Source organism: Prinia subflava, chromosome 16 (genome assembly GCF_021018805.1).
Source record: "Prinia subflava isolate CZ2003 ecotype Zambia chromosome 16, Cam_Psub_1.2, whole genome shotgun sequence".
Lineage (NCBI taxonomy): Eukaryota > Metazoa > Chordata > Aves > Passeriformes > Cisticolidae > Prinia > Prinia subflava.
In genome coordinates, this window is record NC_086262.1 from 8,703,944 (window position 1) to 8,726,940 (window position 22,997).

Here is a 22,997-nt window from a genome sequence, read left to right on the forward strand (position 1 = left end):
TATTAATTTCCCTTGCTCTCTAATTATATGCAAATCCACCAAGCCCAGGTTTTAATTCAGCTGCTCGCATTAAGAGATCAGAGGAAGATTCAAAATGGGAAAGCAGAGTTTGACATGTCATCGGGGGCTCATACGAATTTGACTGGAAGATAAATTCCACATTTTAATTAAAATGTTTATTCCGCTCCGCACAATAATGCTTGCTTGCTTTCAGAGGAAAAAAAGGGTATTAAGCATTAAAGGAACTAATTCCTCCTATCGAGAAAATTAGGATTTCTCTCAGGCAGACACAGGGTATCATCCAGGATTAGCGGCTGTAGCATTCTTTGTAAACATGTCACCCTTGAAAGTGAACAACAAGGAAAGCTGCTATCGCCTCACTGCTGCAGGGTGTCCACGGAGCATCCCTTTGGCTCCAGAGGGGATTATCTTCCCTCCACGGCCCCCACAGAGCCCTTTATCGTGGAAGCTGGGAGATAAATGGGAGTGAGATTAGGGTGATGTGGGGGTGGCAGCGGGCAGCTCGCCTGTCCCCGTGCTGCCATCACCAGGGGCATTTGGGGTCCCTGTGGGGACAGATGTCCCTCAGCACAGCCCTCACCCAGCGGGCTGCACAGGCAGGGCTGGGGAGGAGGGGATCTGTCCCCACCCTGGGCTGGAATCACGCTGTGGAGGGGTCTGGGAGAGACCCTGGGGAAGGCTCAGAGCAGCCGTGGTTCATTCACTCCTGGCCATCCATGTTGTGCTTGACATTTGTATCAATTTGAAGGGATTTCACCACAGCAGAGAAATGTGTGCTCCAGGAGGATGATGATATTGCAGATTATCATCCCAGGTTGTTTTGACTTGTCTGTTACTGGACTGTGGCATGGGCTTGGACCCTGGGCGTGGTAAAACTGCTTCCCTTGGTGTCATCTGCCATGGTGTGAGTGTGTGGCCTGGCCATGGGATGCCATGGGAGAAAGCTCCCTCTGGACATGTCAGCCACATCACAGTACCATTCTTGTTTTTATGTATTGTTCCTGTCATTACTATTATTTTTCCCAGCATTGTCAGCGAGTTGGAGATTTCAGATGGGATGAGAAACTTGGGTTTGTTGTCTGTTTCTTTCAACCAGTGATGTTGTCAGGCAGTGAGACATCCTCTGAAACAGATGTGAGAGAGGAGGAGAGGAGAGGAGAGGAGAGGAGAGGAGAGGAGAGGAGAGGAGAGGAGAGGAGAGGAGAGGAGAGGAGAGGAGAGGAGAGGAGAGGAGAGGAGAGGAGAGGAGAGGAGAGGAGAGGAGAGGAGAGGAGAGGAGAGGAGAGGAGAGGAGAGGAGAGGAGAGGAGAGGAGAGGAGAGGAGAGGAGAGGAGAGGAGAGGAGAGGAGAGGAGAGGAGAGGAGAGGAGAGGAGAGGAGAGGAGAGGAGAGGAGAGGAAGATGAATAGAAAGTAGGGACTATAGTGCTTGCCAGCAGGGGCAGACGACTGTCCCTTCCCAAGCCCATAGAAAAGAGGCAGGTGTCCTGTGATAGGTCTCCTGTCCAGGTCCCCATGTGACAGGTCCCCGTGTGACCAGCAGGATGGTGTCACCCATGGTGGCCTTGCACCCTGGCACTGCTGTGATGTGGAGGGGCAGGTTTCACCCCTTTGATGTTTGGTTAATCGAAACGTCTTAAATCACACAAGTGTTTTTGAGGGGTTGTGTTTTGTAAACTCCCCCACACTCTTTCAAGTACATGGGCTGGTTTTGTATTTGTTATAAATGGAAAGAAAAACACAGCCAGCAGCCAGGACCCCTCTCCTCATGCCCAGGGATTCTGTAAGCAAACATTTGCCTCCAGAAAACTGCACAACACTGGCACCTGGAGGGTTCTTGTTGCTGGCAGAGGGCCCCAGAAATCTTGCAGGTTTTTCCATCTGCTGCTGCAAGCACATCCCTGGAGATAAGGGATCTTAGAATCACAGAATGGTTTGGGCTGGAAGGGGCCTTAGACCATCTCATTCCACCTCCACTGCCATGGGCAGGGGCACTGTCTGCTAGACCAAGTTGCTGCAAGCCCCATCAACCTCACCTGGAACATTTCTGGGGTATGGGGCAGCCACAGTTTCTCTGGGAAACCAGTGCCAGTGCCTCACCACCCTCAGAGGGAATAATTTCTTCCCAGTATCTAGGGATGTGACAACCAGATGCCAAAGCCACCTCAGTTCAGATCCAGCATGCAGCTGGGGCTGGGGTTTGCAAACAGCTTCTCAAAGCAGGTGGAAATCCTTGAAACTAGCAGCAGCAGGACCACGACATGGCTCTCACAGTGCAGAGCCTCAGTGTTTCACCAGAGCTTTGCACCCTGAGGTTTGGCTGGGCCTGGTGGTGCCAGGCACATGGGAGGCGACATCCCCGGCCCTTTGGGAAGCGGTGTCTCAAGCCTGGCCACAGGGCAAGCCGTGCCTCTGTGACAGATTTTTGTTTTGCTTTCCTCCCTTGCCCTCTTGGACGTTTTCCTGATTAATTCTGGGTACTGGACCGAGTGCTCTCTGTAGAGAATGGGGTGAAGTGAAGGAGGTCAGATCCTATCAGCCCCACGGGTCAGAGGGGAGCACTCACAGCCTCAAGCGCTGCCAGTAACTCCAGGGCTTGCAGCTTTTGATTCAAATTCTCAGAACCACACGGCGTGATGGGGACAGAGATTTTTTTTTTTCTCTGTAGCCCAGAGAGAGCCAATAACCAGAGGTGAGTGTTACAGGACGAGCTGGGGGCTGATGCAGCCCCAGAATTAAATTGCCATTTTTTGGGAAAGACTAGCAGGGGTTTGGTGCTGCAGTGCAGCCCCTGGGTTATATTGCCCCAGCATTTTGGTTCCATGAAGCCAAATGTCACCACTGCCTTTTGTGGCACTTGGGGACTGGAGGGGGTTGCTATATCCTGAGCAGATGCTTTGAGGGTCACAGCAGGAGTGTTTCCCAAGCAAAACAATCATTCATGAGGGCAATTTCTGCAGGTTTGAGGAGGCATCTGGAGTGAGGTGGCTCTTCTGCTGAATGGAACTGTAAACATTGGGTGGTGATGTCTAAATTTCATTTTTTGGGGGCTCCACCTCTCTGGTATGGGGTGTAGCTGCCTCCACACTTGGCCCCTGTCACCCCAAGAGAACAACCTCTGGGAGGGACTTTTCATCTTTATTTTTCCATGCCTTTTTTTTTTTTTTTTTTAATTTTCAGGAAGAACCACCTACATCTTTCTCTTAGAAGATAAATACTTGAGAAGTGAAACAGCTCTTCCTGTGCCCGTAAATGGTGAAAAACTCAGCTTATTTCCCCTGCTGAGTTTGACTGAAAAATAATAACCATTATTGCTTAAAACCAGAAACCAGCAGCAGCACAGAAGGTCACAGAGAAATTTTGGAAGGTTTTTAAGTTCTTTCCCTGTATTTTCCCCCATCACTGTAAGTGTTCAAGGCCAGGTTGGATGAGGCTCTGAGCAACATGGTCTAGTGGGTGATATATATCTGCCCGTGGCAGGGAGTTGTAGATGTGTTATCTTTAAGGTCCCTTCCCACCCAAACTATTTTGTGATTGCATGATTTGTCCCCATCATGTCTGGAGCTTGGTCACCCCTCTAAGTGCTGGGACATTGAAGGTGTGAAATGCCTTCACATTTTTTTACAAACACGGGGAGTTTGTTCTCTGATGTGCATCCCAGTCACAGGGGAATCAGGATCAGGGGAGCTGAGTTTGGCTGCTCAGGCAAGCACATCCCCTGGAATGTGCAGAGAGGTTTAGGGCTACCCACGTGCCTCATCAGCATTTTCAAAGCAGAGCTGGGTTTTAAAGAGGCTGAAGGAAATCAGGGGAAAGGGAAGAGCTGAGGAAATTAATGCTCCATCAACCACAAAATGTAGAGTGCAGGGATAAAAATCAGAGTGAGGGCAATGTTTGGATAAAAACCTGAGGAGCAAAGACAGTATTTGCCTGTATGTGTGATATGTCTCTTAAACCAATCGGTGCCTTGTTGCAATTCATATGCAGAATTAATGCAAGAATTAATAACTGCAAATTATTCCTTTCCTCTCCATCTTACTGCTGCTCATGAGCACATCAGGGCCAGCCAGGGGTGGGGGGCACAGGGCAGTGGGACCCTTCTGATTTTGGGAATGAGGTGTGTGGAGGAACCTTGGTGGTGCTGAGGGTAGGAACCAGATCCAGCTGTCTGTGCCACAGCCCTGCTGGCTGACCTGGGCAGTGGCCAGGAGGATGCTGCTGCTGCTGCTGCTGCTGCAGCCAAAATTTGGCTGTGCAGGAGGAGTGCATGGCTGGATGAGGGCAGTCCCTGAGCATGAGTGGCTTTAACTTTCCCTGTTTCTTTTCCTCTGCGGCAGCGGGCTGGGGCGCTGGGACTGCAGCAAAAGTGAGAAAAGAGACAGGAGTGTGCTGAGATGAGAAATGAGTCAGTGCTGCCTTTGCTCGCGGGTGCCGAGGGCTCCGGCCCCGCGTGCAGTCAGTGCCAAAAACGCCTGCAGTGGGTGCTGGGGTGATCCTTTATCACAGCATCTCCTGGTGTAACACACGGGGAAATGAGGGGCAGAGGTGTCTGCTGACACAGCCTGGGGCCCTGAGCTGGGAGGTGTTACCAGGACTTGGGGTGTGCAGGGCTGGCTTTGAGTCAGGGGCTCTGGGTCTCCAGTGCCCCAAGTGACAGCATTCCCCTGGGAGTCCTCCTGGCAGCCCTCCTGGCATCTGATGCTGTGGGATGTGCCTAATAATGTCCTTAATCATACCATAGAATCACAGCATGGTTTGGGTTGGAAGGAACCTTAGAGATCATCCAGTTCTAACCCACCTGCCATGGGCAGAGACACCTTCACTAGACAAGGTTGCCCAGGGCCTCATCCAAGCTGGACTAATGTCCCTGATACATCCCTAATCATCTGCTAATTTGGATTGACTGGAGGATAACGAGCAAGAGGCACAGTGCCACTGGTCACAGGTAGCTTCACCAGGAGCAGTGTATGCTTGGTGTAGCCTGACCTTATACCTTTCTTTCTGTGGCACAATGACTAATTTTGCTGTGAAGAGGAATTAATTCCTCATTGAATCAGCAACAGCAAACCTCGGTAGGTTTTGTTTTTCATAGCTGACACATCGACTCATCTCACTCTCTCTGAGAAGTGACGTCAAAGCAAACACGTTTGGGGCAACTCGGGGCTGGACTGCAGCCTGCAGCTCCCGTGCTGCGCCCGGGCACCCACGCAGGGCAGGGGAGCACGGAGACCTGCCCGGAGCTCAGCCCAGTGTCTGAGCTGAGAACTGCCTTGGGGAATGCTCCCAGCAGCCAGACACACAGCACAGCCAGTGACACGGGGCTCTGGGACTGCCAAACCCCCCTGTGCCATGGTGGGGATGGCCACAGCAGGGCACAGCTGCCAGCCCCAGTCCCCTTCCCTTGGCCAGGCCCCTCGCTGTGCTCAGGGCACTGCAGGGCTGGCCCATGGCTCTCCATTCTCTGTCTTTGGGGCTGGCAATGTGGGAAGATTTGAAAGTGATGTGAGTAATTTCACCTGGCTGTGGCTGGGCGCCCTGGCGGGGCTGGAAACCACAGCGCTCGCCCTGGCCACCAGCTCCTGCACCCTGTGCACCCCGGCACCCTGTGCTGGGGGATGGATCCTGCACCCTGGGGTGCTCCCTGCCTGCCCTCAGCACAGCCAGGCCCACGGGTGCACCTGGCTCCAGGGCTCACAGAGGGGTTGTGGGACTTTCATCCCCCTGCAGACTCCTGTGCATCCGTGGATGGACAGAGGCTCCCACAGAGCAGGGTTTTCCAGCAGGTTTGGCTCTCAGGATGTTGGCTGATGTCCTGGGAGCTGTGGTTTGTGCAAGGCAGGCAGCACCCTGTTACCCTCCATGGGGAGCACAGCACCCCTTGAAGTCACATCCCCAAAGAAAATACAACAGCATGAAATTTAACATGTTTCGCTATTGGAAGGGGCAGTAGAGGTAAACTACTTTATTTTAGTTCTGGATTGTCTTCTACCTGGAAATCAATTAAAGTCATTCCCATCTGTAAAAGCAGCAGTGGAGCCCAGCACTGGTGGGATGTTGCGATCTTCAGCAGCCCCCAGGCAGCGTGGTGTGACCTCTGCTGCTTTTAGTAGCTGTGTTCAGTTGTAGCAAGGAATAATTTCACAGGTTACGAAACATCTTTTTTTTTCATTTGTTTCTTTTCCTAAACTGATCCAATTTTTTTTTCCTACAATATTTTCAGACTGAAAAACTCAAAAGAGTTTTACCAGCCATGGAAGTTTTTTAGTTTGATCATTTCACTCAAATTTTGACTTTTGGCCTTCTATGCTACATTTTTCTAGGGTTAACTTTAAAGTTTAACAGAAAAATCCTCCATCAAACTAGCAAAGTAAAACTACTCATTTTTAGCATGTAATGACTAAATAGATGAGCTTCTAAAAAATGAATTAAAATACTTCCTAACACAAGGTGCTTTCCAGAAAATGTTTGATTTTAATCTTGCACCATTCTCTAGTGAAAACCCCACATTTTGATTAAACCCCCCTCATTTATAGTTCTGATCAACCAGAAGCATCCTAGCAGTTTGTATAACCCAGTGCTACCTTGGCCAGGGTGTGTGTGATGGAGAATGGGAGCAAAGGCAAAGCAAGTGGAGCCTGATCAGGACCTTGGAGCCAAAATACACTGGAACTGCAGTGGTGAGGGTGATCCTCACAGGCCAGATCCACTGGGTTTGCATGTGCTCAGAGGAAAGGGAATTTTCTGTCTGGCCTTGAGATCTCATCACAATCACACACCCAGCCATGAGTGGGGACATCTAATTTAGCCTTTCCAACAATTAATCTTTCTTAATAATTAATGCTACTGTCTTTTTTCTTTGCTCCTCCAATTACCTCTAGGTATTAAACTCACTTCTTTGCTTCAAGGAGGGATCTTCTTCCCTCAGTAGCATTGGGGTTTTCACTCATTTTCAGGGAGGTTGGTGCAGGGAGGGGGATGCACTGCAGCATCAGTGCCTGGCCCAGCACACAGGGGAGGAGAGGGCAGTGCTCACTGGGCACTCGGCAGAGCTGCAATTTAGCAAATTTGAGGGTGGAGGGAAAGCCCTCCAGACCTGCAAACCCCATCCTGCTGCTCCATCCCCTCTGGAAATACCATGCTGTGTTTGCTGTAAATGTGTCTCTTCATTTCTGTACGAGGTTGTGGCTGCACAGCTCCTTCCCCAACCTGTCCTCAAAGGGCTGTGCTGGAAGAGGTGGGCCAAAGCTGCCCTTGGAGCCCCTTCATGCCCCCCATGGCTGCTGAGGGACAGGAGGTGACAAATTTGTGTTGGGGCCGTGATATTTGGCAGCAGCAGTGTTATTTTTGGTGCTTGGGTAGTGAGCAGCTCTGTCACTGCAGCTCTGAGCTGTGTTGAAACTCAGGAGACAAAATAAGGTTCTTACAAACCACAGCACATCCCCTGGGATGTCCTGACCTGGTGTCCTCCCAGGGGACCTTCTAGAGAACACCAAACCACTGCCCTCGTGTCAATTCAAACCTCTTTACATCAGGCTGATTTTATGGCATAAAACATTGTCAGCTGCCTTGAAAAGTCTCCTCAAGGTTCATGTGCTGCAGCTGAGTTGCAGGAACATAATCCAGACCTTGCAAAAAACGGGGAATTGATCCCATTTCTCTGGCCTGTGGATTTCTCTAAGCCAGGTGTGGCTTCATGGTGCAGCTGGGGAAGACCAGGAGCTGCAGCCATGGCCATGGGCCACAACCATTGGCAGCTGCAGTCTGTGAACCAGGATCAACATGGATTTTTCACTTTTTCTCCATATTTTTGTGGAGCATTTCCTTCTTCCCTTAATTTTGAGAGATGAGTTCCTGTAACAAACTCCCTAATGGAGGAAGTGGAAAGGGGAATAAATAGCCCCTTGCAGAAATTTTTCTTATCTCCTTGCTGGTCATCCTTCCCCACCAGGTCTTTATGGCTTTAGAGAGTAGAGAAGTTTTTTTGTGCAAGGCAGGCACAAAGTGAGGCAAGGGCAAATGTGGAAGGGCCATGGGGAAGGCAGCTCTGCTTACTGGTGCAACATGTTGTTTTCCATCTGGACTGGTGGAAAAACTGAGTAATTGAGCTGCAAGTCTTGTTGTACCACCAGGTTACCACTGAATCACTGAACCTCAGAATGGTTTGGGTTGTAAGGGACCTTGGAAATCATCTCCTTCCAATCCCCTGCCGTGGCAGGGACACTTTCCACTAGCTCTAAGCCTGGTCCAAGCTGGCCTTGAGCACTTCCATGTTCTGCTTTGGTGGAAAGGACAGCCCATGCTTTATTCTAACCATGTGTACTCCCTGCTTTTCCCTGGGGAGGTGTCCTGCAGACCAGCATCAGAACAGTTCCTCTGCCTTTGGAGTGGTGTGTGTCTCCTGTCATTGCTCTGAAAGCTGTTCACAGGCATCAGGCAGCGAGGCTGGCTGGTGAATGGTGCTGTGCTTTGGATCAGGCATGAAGCAAATGGGAAAGAAAGATCTGCCCTGCTTTGAACAGAAGAAATGCCTGAGCTCAGGTTTTCAAAACAGCTCAACATTGAGCTTGTTCTGCTCCATGTTAGAGTGTACACGTAGAACTGCATGTCCCTCGTGTAGGCTTTGTGGCTCTTAAATAAGCTAAACCATAGCTAATTTTAGAAATATCACTGAAAAGCTCTTCTTCATCTCATTTCATGGCTAAGAATAGAAGGAGCTCAGAGCTCCAAACATGTGTTTAACTGAGCAGGGACCAGCCCAGTGCTGCTCTCGATGGGAAAACCACAAAACCCATGGCCCTGCTGCAGGACAGGAGTGCCTGTACCACACCAGTTTGTGCTGGGAAGGGGGATTACATTCCCAGTACCCCATTGTATGCAGTAAACCTACACCTGTTAAGCATCAGGAATTAGGGTTTTCATTCATTCTCAAATGCAAACCTGCGTGCCTCTTGGTTTTTATTTGCATGAGCAAACCTTTGTGGGAAAGGCAGATGTAAAGCAACGTCTCCATCAGTCTGTTTTTCTTTCCGCTTCATGGGTTTCCTCCTCAGAGCAGGGATGCAAAACACAGGACTTGCCCAGGGCTCCCAGTTCTCTTGGAGAGGCTGGGATAGGTCCAGGACAGGCTGATCAGAGCCACTGTCTGTGTCTGTGCCTCCTTCACCAAAGCCAGCTGGAGCTTCATGCTTGTTCTGCATGAGCAAAATCATTACAAAAATGAAAGGCACCAGTGAATTGAGTCCATGGATCATAAATGATTTGTCAGAAGTCACACAGCAAATCATCTGTAGACATCCCAGTGAGACTGATAAAAACTGGCTGGCATGCCCAGCTCCCAGCCCCTGGAGAGCTGTCTGACCTGCTCTGTTCCCAAATTTACCCTCTTTTGGAGTGCTGTTAGTCCTGTTTCTTTTTGTGGATTTATCTGGGACAAATCCTAACCTTCCACCACCAAGATGAAGTCAGTTTGGATTTAAAGGCAACCATGGGCGAAACTGGGCATGTAGGAAACAGCACAAGGTGCTCGAGGCGAGGAGGCTGTGTAGATGGCAACGTGTCTGTGTGTCTGTGTGTGTGTCTGTGTGTCTGTGTCTGTGTGTCTGTGTGTGTGTCTGTGTGTCTGTGTCTGTGTGTCTGTCTGTGTGTCTGTGTGTCTGTGTGTGTCTGTGTGTGTCTGTGTGTCTGTGTGTGTGTCTGTGTGTCTGTGTCTGTGTGTCTGTCTGTGTGTCTGTGTGTCTGTGTCTGTGTGTCTGTGTGTGTCTATGTGTGTCTGTGTGTGTCTGTGTGTCTGTGTCTGTGTGTCTGTGTGTGTCTGTGTGTGTCTGTGTGTCTGTGTGTGTGTCTGTGTGTGTGTCTGTGTGTCTGTGTCTGTGTGTCTGTCTGTGTGTCTGTGTGTCTGTGTCTGTGTGTCTGTGTGTGTCTATGTGTGTCTGTGTGTGTCTGTGTGTCTGTATGTGTGTCTGTGGGTGTGTCTGTGTGTGTCTGTGTGTCTGTGTGTGTGTTCCTTACAGCTGTGCAGCTCTTCCAAACAGGTTCCTGTCTCTCTGTTCCAACACAATGAATTCCTGTTGTGTTGACAAAAAGAGCTTTTTCCAAGGTGTTGGGCTCCCACAGCCATACTGTGCATAACCAGGAGTAGCTACAAGAGGAGACAGATTTTTCTTTGCTTGCTTTTCCTGGATTTTTTGCATCTCCAGCATTACCTCAGTTCCCTCTGGTCCCTCTCCAGCACTGGAGCTCAGTCCAGCAGGGATTTCAGCCCAAGGGCTAGCTGGTGACCACGTCCTGTTTCCAAAGGCGTTACCCTCGGCGTTCAGTGGTGGCCTTGGCAGTGCTGTGCTGCCAAGGTTGGACTTGACGATCTTTTCCAAGTCTTTTCCAGCCTAAATGATTCTGTGATCCTGTGTCTGTCTTTGCATGAGAGCCCTGATTAATAAAGCCCAAACAAAGATCCAAATGAGTATGAAGGATTCACTGGGAAAGTCCTGATTTAGACCCTGTGGTAGTCCAGGACAGAGAACAAGAGCTTTGCCTTGGGTAACACACTTGGAGCATTCATCCTGGAATAAAAGATACTGGAAGTGAATGGAAAAGAAGTTGTGAACTTTGAAAATTTCATGCTGGTTTGATCTGTTTTCCACTTATCCAAGAAATCATCTCCAGCTGTTTTTCCTGCTTGGCTTACAGATTTTTTTTTATTATTATTTTTGTAGGATGCTGCAGCGTTTGTTCAGTAATCTGTTGAGTGTTTGTGTAGTGTTTCCAGTCATTCCCAGCCTTGCTGGCAGCAGCAGAGCTGCAGAGGGCACTGGCCCTCCCTGCTGGTGTGTCCTGCAGGCTGCTGAGCCCTGTGCTGGTTGTGTCTTGCAGTCCAACAAGGTCCCTGTGGTGCAGCCGTCGCACGGGGTGCACCCGCTGACGCCGCTCATCCCGTACAGCAACGAGCACTTCAGCCACGGCAACCACTCGCCCCACCTGCCCGCCGACATCAACCAGAAACAGGGTAAGGGCAGCTCTGTGCTGCATTCCCCGCCCAGACACCCCCAGAGCCTGCAACCACGTAGTTTAACCCTTCCTCCCCTTTCTGACACTATTGGCTGTGTTCCAATTCTCTCTCCTTAGCACAAGCCTAGATAAGGCCCTCTTCTTCCGCACTCACCTCTTTCCCCTCTGGAAACCACCTGGAATAAACATCTTGAACTACATCTGGGGCTTAGAGCCTCTTTTGGAATCCTTTGCCCTGTCCCTGAAATATTCCTCCAAAGCCTTCTAGGATCTGAGCTAGCACAGGAACTTTGGGAGGCAGCAGGGGGGATATTTCACTCTGGGACCTGTGTGCTGCCAGGGGGACAGAGGCCTCTCAGGCTGACACCTTCCTGCCCCCAAATCAATGAGAAAAATCAGGACCTTTGCTCAGCTGGGACATTGCTTAGCAGTAGGAGGGTATTTATCTTATTGGCAGTGCTTTGTGGTCTGGCTGTGAGCAGTTTGATAGCAAAAGTGCCAGCCCTGCTCAGGCAGTGTGCTCAGTTCTCTGTACACACTGTCCTGCACCTTGAGACCAGACCAGAGCCTGCACAATAATGCACAAGAGTCAACCAGAAAATGGAAAGTAATCTTTCCTTTGACTCATACCCAAACTGTTGTCAGGTTGTCATTTTGAGAAAATAAATGCTTGAAACAGGAAATATTTTGACTAAACCGGATCGGTGTCTGAAAATTGACTGGATTGTGACATGTGTGTCCCCGTGGCCACATGTTCTGTGGTTGTCACCTGGTTTGGCTTTTTGTGTTCCTGTGTGAGCCCAGGCCGTGTCAATTGGCTCATGAGGCTGTGGAGGAAAGTACAGTATTTTGAGGTTAAACCCTCTAAAATAAACTGTAAATACGGGTATGTGTTGAGGAATTCACCCCAGTCCATCATTCCATCATTCTTCATGAGTTCCTGGCAAACAGAGTGCAAAATGAAACTTTTCTCAAGCTTACATTAGTGCAGAACTTCTGTTCAGGTTACCCGAGTTTTTACACAAAGCTGGGCTTGATTTCATGGGAAAGCAAGCAAACTGAGAGTTTTGTGTCAAAGTGCATTCAGGAAGGAGGTCAGTGTCCATCAGAGCCCAGAAACCAGTGCCAGAACAGAGGCACAAAACCAACTGTTGGGATGTGGGCAAAGGTCTCCACCCAGGAGTGATCCAAACTCTCCCAGAGGCATCAGCTCCACCAGGTTAACATCATTGCTAAAACAATGGGTTATTGAGGATGCTCTTGGCTGGAGGACCCACTGAATAATCCCTGGTCTGAACCTGGAGGCCACAGTGTGGGCTCACCAGGGATGCTGATGGTAGGATTTAGGTCTGGAGTTCACATTGTGGTCTCACCAGGGATGCTGATGGGTGTGATTTAGGTCTGGTGTAAGAGATAACCCAGGCACATCCTGGTTGCCTTCCAGGCAGCACACTGCTTGTCAGCCATCAGAGCATAATAAACTCAACAGAAAAATAGGAAGAGTTAACAAAATAAACCTACTAAAAGCTCAGGTAATGGCTGAGTTTGAGTCTGAGAGAAGGTGTGCAGGAAGGCAATCTGACACACTTCCCCAACAGTGCCTTTGCTGTACCTGCAGAGCTCTGCCCCTCCAGGAGCCACTCGCCATGAGCTGGGACTCTCTGTCAGCCTGGGGAGCCTTAAGTGATGCAAGAGCAGCTCACCCAGGGGCAGAGCTGGCAGTATCCCTCTGTGGAGGCTAAGTCTGGCACTGGAGCAGTCCCTGGGCATTCAGCTCTGTGGTGGGTCAGTCATTCCAGGACACTGTCCTTGGGCTGCCCCCTGTGCCCCCAGTGCAGGCTCTGTCCAGTCTCCCCTTCCCATTTTGGCCTGTACTTCTGCAGACTCAGGGAGTCTGTCTGTCCCACAGACCCCCCCATGTGCTGTTCAAGGAAAGGTTCAGCCCACCATCCTCAGCTGGCTCTAGCCTTTGTGGTGCAGCTGTGATCATACATGTCCCATCCCTGCACTGCTGGGGAGGGTTCATCCTGCATGTGCCCCATCTCTGTTCACCACGGAAACGCTCCCATTACCACCCAGTGTAAGCACTGGAGAGTCACTCTCACACTCATTCTCCCAGCATCCCTCTAAAGTTTCTCACAGTAGCCCAAGGACACACAGACAAGGAAATACAAGCAGGAATTCTGAGTCAGTGGCTGGTGCCCCAACCACTGGGCCAGCAAGAATAACTTGTGCTCTGACTTATGCAACTTGTGTTGTTGGGGCTGCAAATCTGAGGATGTTCCATCAGCTGCCTTGTGCAGGGCTGGTTTTGTTTGACCCTCCGTGGGCCACTGAGTCACACTGGAAGCAAATCTATACTAAGTTATATATTCCTGTCAGGTCAGTTATATATTTATTTTAGCTGTCTCCTAAAAAAATGCTTAGAATTTGTTGGTGTGATTCGTAATTAATGAGGTATCATTCATACATCTAGGAGAAAAACCCAGTTGCAACTGCTTGCAGCTCATCACCAGTTTAGTCCATGTGTTTATCTAGGACAGCCACTCAGCAATCCCTGTTTAAAATTTTTGTCTGAGGCTCAAGAGCAGCATCACCACACCACGCTGTGCCAGGGCTCAGCCCCAGCACCCCCCAGTTTCCCAGTCCAGGGGTCAACTGGAGGCTGTTTTTGCCAGCAGCACCGTGGTTGTCTGAGGCCCACCCACAGCCCCAGGCACCACAGGATGTTTTCCAGCCCAGACAGGAACAGAGCAGTGCTGTGGCTGTGTCCCCTGGCCATGCTGCCCCTGCCAGCGGCTTTGAAGATCACCCAGGGATTCCCCATGCAAAGGGTGAATTCCCAGCTGGCACCATACCCACCTCCACAGTTCCTTGGCACCCACAGAGCCGCAGAACAATTGTTTTGAACTCAAATTGCCTAAAATGAAGTTGGAAGTGGTGCCTGCTGGAGCATCCCCACTGCCTGCTCACGGGGGGTCCTGTGGATGGCTGATGGAGAGGGAGCACAGGAATGGCTTTGACCATCCACTGAGCACCTGAGTGGCCTCTCTGGGAAAGGCAGAGGGATCCTGGAGCCAGACAAATCCTTACCAAAGCACGGTGCTGCTTGGCCTCAGGGTGGCATGGAGCAGCCATGACGTTTGTGCAAGAGCGAGATGCCTCCTCCACCCCCCCCATGTTTGTGATTTTGCAGCAATGTGGATGACCCACAATGGGATGTGACCCACCACATCCCCACAGAGAGAACCACAGGAAACTTGCAGGCAGCTATTTCGTGTAGCTGTCCACAAGTGCCCATAGGTGAAGCAGCCAGGGGGTTGGGAACCATCCGGGTCAGCCAGGGAGGGCAGTGCCAGGCTCACCTCCTCTCCTTCTCCCTTCTTCCAGGAGTGCACCGTCCTTCCCAGACCTCAGACATCCCTGGTTTCTACCCCCTGCCCCCCGGTGGAGTGGGCCAGATCCCGCCGTCGATGGGATGGTGAGTGGGGAGGGCCAGCCCCGGTGCTCCCCCTGCTTCCCCTCCTGTGCTCTGCAGGGGAGGAGAGGGCAGCCCTGTCCTGGAGCTGGGAGCACACCCACGGACAGGCTGGAGCCTCCATCCTGGCTGAGGCATCCCCGGAGAGGGGGTACAGCCTGCCCAGTTCAGAGCTGCCTCCTGCTTTACATCTGTCTGTGCGGATTAGGGAACCCAGAGAGAGCTTCCTACTCACCCCTCCTAATCACAGCAAGAGTCTCTTTTTTGAGTAGGAGGTGATTTTCTCCCTCACTGGGCTTTCTGGCACAAACAGTGCTTTCCCTGAGCTCTCCACCAGCACAGTGTAATCCCATGGGATGCTCCATCTGCCAGGCCATGGTGTTTCTTGGGGTCTGGCACACAGGGGAAAGAGTACATCATGGCAGAGACCTGCCAGGAGGCAGCCCTGGTACCCACAGCCTGGCCACAGCTCAGCCAGCTGGTAACCACTGCCCCAGCACGCGTGGGAAAGGAGAGACCATGAGCTGGAGCACTCCCAAAATGTACCCCCTGCGTGGACCAGCCCTGCAGAGCATCCTGCAAAGCACAGCCTGTTGGTGAACCTGCCCCGGGGACACAAGTGACAAACACAGCAGTGTGCTCTCTGTGGTCATTGCCACTGGCTCCTGTCCCTCTGAGCACACTGAGAGCGGGTCTGGCAGGTGCTGCCATGTGGGCATCATCACTCCTCAGGTGAATGTTTAATCCTCAGTGATGATGCAGGGCCATGGCAGAGGCTGACAGGGAGACTGGTGGCTGCAGGTGACAATTCAGGGTTGCTGGGACGAGGAGAGAGGGCAGGGCAGATGATCACAGGGACAGTGGCCAAATTCCCCCAGTGTTTGTGGATAAAACCCCGGCAAAGCCTGTGGAGAGCTTCAGGTACAAGAACCTATTGCAGAGTGGGAAAGGGGAAGCTTCTTAAAGCACAGAGTAAAATGTTAGCTTTTGCTTTGTTTTGTTTATGAATTTCGTGTTCCAGATATTTAACCACAAGGAAACAGAGGATGAGGCCTTTGATACAGAGTCTGGCTTCAAAGAGATTACATTTTGCCTTCTGTGCTAAATCTGCTACTTCTGGGTGATGATTTAAATTCTCATATGACGTGATTCATCCTCAGGAAAAACAAGGACTGGGGTGACTGTGCTGGAACATGAAAGAAATAGTTGGAGCAGGGAGAAAGGAGCCTGTCTGTCAAATGGAGGGTCCACTCCTGGGTTAGGATGATGCTCTGCAGACAGCCTGGGCTCATGAAGGGAGAGCAGTCTGGTTTTTTGTGGAGATTTTGTGGGGCAGTTGGTGGTGGAGAGAGCTTTCATGGCTGAGCTGCTCCAGCATCCGTGGGGTTTGGCATCCTCCTGCAGCCACATCAGATGCCTTCATTAATGGCTAATAGAGCAGATATGGTGAAGCAACAAACGGCCTGACACACAGAGAGCAGCACCTTGAGGCACATGTGTCTAAGAGAGCTTTTGCTCTTTCTCTTCCTTGCCCAAAATGTATGGAAAGAATCCCAAACCTATTTGTGGAGTGCCTGGTCCTCAGCTGAGGCTCACACACTGCTGTGGGTGGGTGCAGAAGTACTAAAGCCAAGATTTTTCATGAAGGCAGGTTCATGGCAGCATCCCCCCATGCCAGCAGCAGGGGCTGGGTGCCAGGGATGGCTGTGCTGGGGATGGTCATGCCAGGGATGCATCCCAGAGAAGCTGTGGCTGCCCCACCCCTGGAAGTGTTCAAGGCCAGGCTGGATGAGATCTTGAGCAACCTGGTCCAGAGGAAGGTGTCCCTGCCCAGGGCAGGGAATTGGAACTGGATGATCTTTAAGGTTCCTCCCAACTCAAACCATTACAGGATTCCATGGTTGTTCTGGTGCCAGGCCAGGGCAGCCACACACGGGAAGCCACTTTCCTCCACAAGCTGGCAGGCAGAAGCTGGGCAGAAACTGGTTTTGTTCTCCCTGAGCGCTTCAGGAGGAGGAGTTGCAGTCACTCTCTCTGTAATTAAGCTGGGATGACAGATAAAAGCTTCCAAGAGTCCAGTCAAGTGAGTTTTGCCTATGGGAGCCTGGAGTTAACATTAGCCAGGAACCTGCAAATCGTGTCACTCACCTGTGCCCGGGGCTGGGCACAGTGGGGCCATGGCAGCCTCCCCTCCACCGTCCCACAGCCTTTTTCTGAGCCACCCTCCCATCACCAGGTGATCTCTGGAAACAGGCTGAGAGAGCTGGGGTTCTTCAGCCTGGAGAAGTTTCAGGGAGGCCTCAAAGCCCCTTCCCGTACCTAAAAGGAGCTTATAAAAAAGAGAGAGGGGGACTTTTTATATGGGCAGATAGTGATAGGACAAGGGGGAACAGTTTTGAACTAAAAGAGGAGAATTAGATCAGAGGAAGAAGTTAGGAAGTTAGGAAGTTCTTTACAAAGAGGATGGTGAGGCCCTGGCACAGGTTGCCCAGAGACATTGCAGCTGCCCCATCCCTGGAGGTGTTCATGGTCAGGTTGGACAGGGCTTGAAGCAGCTGGATGTGGTGAAAGGTGTCCTGCCCATGGCAAAAGCGTGGAATGAGATGAACTTTAGGGTCCCTTCCATCCCAAACCAGTAATTCCATGATATGGGCTGTAACCCTGCACTCCCATCAGGGAGTGACTTTGCACTTGCTTTAATTTGCATGTCAGAGGGCCTTTGGATGAAGCTGCAAATGCCCAGCTCCACTCCTATCCCAATATCCCAGCCTCTGGAGCAACACAGGTCGCTTCTGGATTGTCTCCAAGTGTTTTCTCGGCCCTGGGGCAGCCGCCTCCACCTTCAAAGTCTGTTTGGGTTCCCCGATGTGCAGCAGCACTTGGCTGTTTGTTGGTGTGTTTATACCCACCAACATCTGAGGGGTCGGGGAGGGCTCCTGCCTGCCAGGGTGTAAACAGCCCCAGCTGCCTTTCCTGCAGACAGATCCTGCAGATTTCAGTCAACACACAGCAGCAGAACAGGAGCCTCCTTCCTGCCCAGCACAGCTCAGGGGTCTGACTGTGGCTGTCATTGTTCCTCTTCAGGGCACAAAGCTGTCTTCAGCCCCAAAAAGCCCCTGGCATCCAGGAGCTTGGGTCTTTCACAGTGCACCACACTTGATGATAATGGACTTTTTTGTGGATTTTTTTCATCATTAGAGCTGAAAGTGTCTGGTCTTGAGTTTAGGTACAGCTCTGTGCAGCCTGGCCAGAGGAGAGTGAGTGCCAGCACAGTTGTAAGCACCCCAATGTGCCCCATCCCTGGAAGTGTTCAAGGCCAGGTGGGATGGGGCTTGGAGCAACCTGGTCTAGTGGAAGATGTCCCTGCTCGTGGTGGGGTGGGTTGGAACAAGATGAGCTTTAAGGTCCCTTCCAACCTAAACTATCCTGTGATTTTAAGGTCCCTTCCAAGCTAAACCATGCTGTAATTCTATGATCTTGGTTTCTATCTGCAGTTTTAGGCTAGAAGCATCTTCTGGCAGGTTTGCAGAACAAGGCAAGGTATTTTTGAGCTATTTCCATATGAAAATGTGGGAGTTCCCTTGCTGGGAGCAACAAGGAACTTCCTGCATAGTTATTTTACTATCTCAAAAATAATTTCCAGCCCCAGGTCTGGTACATGCCTGGTCCCCAGTAGGAAACAACTTTTAAAAAGAATGCAGGACTGAGCTTCTGGCTTCTTTAAAACTGATGGATGTCCTTAAAAGGATGTGCTGAGGAAATCAGAGCATTCCTGAAGCACAAGGGCAGGGTAGGTACCTTCTCTCCAGACTCCCTGGATCCTCCCTCGCTTTGGGCATCACGGTGTCACAGAGTAGATAAAGTTGGAAGTGACCACAGTGGGTCAGTTGGTCCAACCTCCCTGCTCAGGCAGAGTTGTTCTAGAGCACATGGCACAGGATTGCGTCCAGACAATCCTGGGATATCCCCAGTCAGGGAGGCTCCACACCCTTTCTGGGCAGCCTGTTCCAGTGCTTGGTCACTGCACAGTAAGGAAGTTTTCTTCATATTTATCTCCCTGGTGCAGCTTCTTATTCACCACACAGAGAATTCGAGCAGGCTTTAATTTTATTTTTTTTTTTGTCACACTGTGCTCTTTTGAGCAACTTCTTCTGTGCAATAGCAACATCTCCTGATTTTTCAGCACACCTCTGCACTGTGCTTTGTTACTGGGTGAACTCCAAGCTGCAGCATTAGTCAGTACCAGGGGCAGAAGGGTTCAGAATTGGATCCAACCTTTGTAGGAAGGCCCAGGTTCTCTCAAAATAACATCCAAAGCCCACGCTGCCCCTCCAGCCTAAGGGACACCGAGAGTCTGCCCAGCCAGGGGCATCAGTGCTCTGAGTCCTGTTAGCAGAGGGTATCTTTAGGAAACACCACGTGGCTGTGGATGCTTTATAGCCTCTTTCTTCCTGATCCCAGGCAGAGCCAGTCTGTCTATCCGCTCCCGTCATGTGGATTTAGACAGCCGTACTCGTCAGCGCTCTCTGCTGGGGCCTCTTTCTCCAGGTGAGTATGAGCTGTGTGAGACAGGGCAGCCCGGCTGGCCGCAGCTTGCAGTTCGTGCAGCAGGAGCTTGCAGCAGAGCACAGCCACAGGGACAGCCACGCACCCTCCCGGGCCAGCCGGGGGAGGAGGAGGCGCTTTCAGGCAGTGTCTGCTCCAGAGGGTGCTCAGGGGAATACTGAGGAGGAAGGATGCACAACAAGGTTGGGTTTTGTTCAGCACAACTCTAAAGAGAGTCAAAAACTCCAGCCTTCAGCTCAGCAGTGGGAAAATGGGGTGGAAGCCATGGCTCAGGATTTTGCTCCGTGTCACTAACCCTAATCCTGAATGTGTCCCTGCTGCCACCACCGCTTTGCTTTGCAGAGATGGATCTGGTTTACTTGGTCTCAGCTTTAAAAGCAGGACAGGAGGGGGCAGTGATTTGCTGCCCTCCCACTGGTACATGTCAGTTCTGGGAGATGCAAGCACAGCTTCTGCCTTGGGGTGAGCAGAATGCATCCCCTGTGGATGAGAATCACTGAGCCCAGCTCTTCCAGGCGTGCTGCTGGCCAAAGCTCTCGTGGCTCCGTAGGGATGCCAGGGCCACACCAGCTTTTGCTTCTGCTTCATGTCCTGAGGAGCTGTTAGTGGAGATTTCCCAGAGGAAAACTGTGCAAACCCTTGCTCAACGTCAGCCCTTAGCCACACAGAAAGCTGGATCCATGCAACCCTCAATCCATACACTTGATCCTTGCATCCCTTGATCCAGGGAGCCCCTGAGCCCTGCAGAAGAGGGGAGGGAGTGCTCCCAGCCCTCCTTTCTCACAAGGTATCACCCATGCACAGCCTCAGAAGTGAAGGCAAGCAGAGTTAACGGTTTCCTGTGGAGCCCCAACAGCCTCCCTGAGCTCCTGCCTGCAGGATTTTGGGGCGGATTTTGCAGCACTGCTGCAGCTGAGAAAGTACACCTGGTCAGATAAGGATCAGACTGTGCTGGTGGATTAAATTAAACAGCTTTTCTTTTCGTGCCAGCATATCTAATGAACAGTTCACCTCCCATGGGCAATTCTGCCATCTCAAGCTGCAGTCATAAAGTGGCAAGCTTGGCAAAGCTGACTTTGCTGGCTCTGTCCTCCAAAACTCCAGAGAGAGCTAATGAAGCCTGAGAGCTAATGAGACCTCTCATGATCTCAGCCCATGTTGTGGAAAGCATTGCTTAGGCAAGGTGCACCTCCTAGAGTTGCAGTTGGGTTCATGTTCAGACCTACTCTATTTCTGTTAAAAGAAAGGTGTGGGGTGGTCCTAATCTATCCCATCCAAACTCCAGGTTGAGTTTGTTGTTTTTTCCTGCCATGCTAATGAAATACCGCAACAACAGAGACGTGAGCAGCTGAAGCTGCTGGGTGGAAGCACCCCTGATCCCGGCCGGGCTGGCTCCACTGCAGGCGGGTTCCCTCGCCGTGGCACTGGATCCTTTCCACCCAGATGCCCACTGCTTGGCCAGCCGTGCCAGGGTGCCCCAGGGGTGCTGGGCACCGCTGCCCCTGCCAGCCCCCGCCAGCGCTTTCCGTGTCCTCGCTTTCCGTCCGCTTCCGCCGCGTCTTCCGAGGGACGCCTGCCCTGCCGGCCCCGCCGTGCCCGGCACAGCCCTCCCGGCCCAGCTCAGCCCCTCTGTTGCAGGTTCACTCACCCGCTGATGCTGGGCTCTGGCATGCACACCACGGGCATCCCGCACCCTGCCATCGTGCCCCACTCCGGCAAGCAGGAGATGGAGCACTACGACAGGAACATGTGAGTGGGGAGTGCTGCCTCGGCAGCCTCAGCTCCTCAGTGCCCCTTTCATTTGTCACCCTCAGTGCCCAGTGGGGGGAGGATGGATAAACACTGAGCTGTGCATCTGAGGAGCAGATCTCAGGTCCCCCAGCTGCTCGTGCTGTTGGGTTGTTTTGGGGTCCAGTCTTCTGGTGGCTCTGATGCTGACAGTCCCTCCTTTTGTCCCACCAAGGAAACCTCAGCCAGAACCAAAGAGGGAGAAGGAAGCCAAGAAGCCCACTATTAAGAAGCCCCTGAATGCTTTCATGTTGTATATGAAAGAAATGCGGGCGAAAGTCATCGCTGAGTGCACCCTGAAGGAGAGTGCTGCCATCAACCAGATCTTGGGAAGGAGGGTAAGAGCTCACAGGGCCCCGTGTCACCACCTGTGCCACATCCCTGTCCCTCGCAGCTTCTCTTAAGTACATAACAAGCACCTGCTTCAAATCTGGGTGCTCTTATCCCATAAACACAGGGGGCAGGTGTGCCCTGGTGGGGTGGCCACGCTGGGCTGGGCTGGGAGGGGGCAGCAGGGCCATGTCTCACTGCTCTTTGTCCTTGCAGTGGCACGCGCTGTCCCGAGAGGAGCAAGCCAAGTACTACGAACTGGCCCGCAAGGAACGGCAGCTCCACATGCAGCTCTACCCCGGCTGGTCTGCCAGAGACAACTACGTGAGTGCCACCGTGCCCAGACCCGCCCTGTGGCATGGCCAGAACGGCCTGGGGGCTGGCTGCTGTCTACCAAACACCTGGGCCTGGCAGTGCCATTCCTGGCAGTGCCAGAGCCATGGAAATTCACATTTCAGGAGTATTTTGGACACTCTCTTGGCTTACTGCCTGTCTAAAACTTGAATAATACAGGTCCCAGCAACCACAAGCATTTATTTGCTATTGTCCAAGCAAATGCGAATAGAAAGGAAGGGAAGCTTTTAAGTGCTGTGGATATATCGTTGGGAATACAATTTATGGAAGGGAACTGCGCTGTGCATCTTGGACATCAGCGGAGATGTGTGTGAGGGTGGTGAGGCCCTGGCACAGGTTGCCCAAAGAAGTGGATGCTCCATCCTTGGAAGTGTTCAAGGTCAAGTTGGACAGGGCTTGAAGCAACCAGGTCTAGTGGAAAATGTCCCTGCTCATGTCAGGGGGTTGGAACAGGAGGTGTTTGAGGTCCCTTTCAACCCAAATAATTCTATGTTCCTGTGATTTAAAATAGTGGCTCTTTTTGTAGGGGATCTGTTCTTCCACTACTGTTTTGATCCTACATGCCTAACAAGCTCATTAGTGAACTGAGCAAAGCACACATAAGTGTTCAGATGTCTGTCCATCCACACATCTCCATCATTTCCCTCACAGACACTTTCTTACCCCTGGGAGCTGCACAGTGAGTGCCCATCCTTCCCGCACTGACTCCAACCCTCCTTCCAGAATGACAGAATTCTGCCAAGGGCAAGAAAACGCCTGTAAACAGACCCAAACCACCCCAAACTCCTCCCAAAACCACAGGGCAGAGATGATGCAGAAAAAGCAGCGGTGAGGGGAAGCCCCCAGCCCACATTTTGATGGGCACACATCTGGAGGGCATCAGCATTGCGGACAGCATGGCAACATCTTCCTCCAAGACCATGCACACCCTCCGTGGAAATCCCAGTCCTGTGTCATTTTTGTCTGGTTCCTTGGGGAACCAAGGGCTGGTTCCTTTCTCCAGAAGATAGATGGTGGGCTCAAAAAATGCATATTGCTCCTCCCAGCACTGTAAACCAGCTGTTTGGGGTGGTGTGGTTGTTGCAAGAGATGCTTTTCTCTGTGAAGTTGGGCAGGGAGGAGGAGGAGGAGGAATGTAGGTCACTTGTGCAGCACGTGATGCGGATATCGGGCAGGAAATACAGTTGCTCCCCCACTGAAGAAAAAGCTTACCACAGCTCTGAGCTTTCCACCTTCACTCAAACCACAAGAAGTCATATAAGAAGTCACGGGTCAAAGGCAGCCCTGGGAGCTGCCTGCATCACACAGCCAGATTTGCTCCCATGCTGCTGTGCCCTCATTAATCAGCTCGTTAGGGGACGAGGGGAGGTGCTGCATCTTGTGAATCAGAGAGGCAGCTTGGGGATAAAGTAGGACTTTTTTATTACTGAAAGAAGAATGAGAAATGGGTCCAGAACT

At 51.5% G+C, this 22,997-nt stretch overlaps 1 protein-coding gene across 5 annotated transcripts in view; it reads left to right on the forward strand.

Moving 5' to 3' along the window:
- The window catches only part of TCF7 (transcription factor 7), a 75,723-nt gene that overhangs the window by 40,464 nt on the left and 12,262 nt on the right, over positions 1-22,997 (forward strand). For 3 of the 5 annotated variants that reach the window (XM_063413768.1, XM_063413766.1, XM_063413767.1), the window contains exons 4-8: positions 10,889-11,021; positions 14,414-14,504; positions 20,706-20,816; positions 21,031-21,193; positions 21,402-21,509. In XM_063413768.1, the coding sequence (XP_063269838.1) occupies positions 10,889-11,021; positions 14,414-14,504; positions 20,706-20,816; positions 21,031-21,193; positions 21,402-21,509 (606 nt within the window). Of the gene's footprint in view, positions 1-10,888; positions 11,022-14,413; positions 14,505-18,962; positions 19,050-20,705; positions 20,817-21,030; positions 21,194-21,401; positions 21,510-22,997 lie in introns of all 5 variants that reach the window. The other 2 variants (XM_063413764.1, XM_063413765.1) reach the window with 1 other exon arrangement.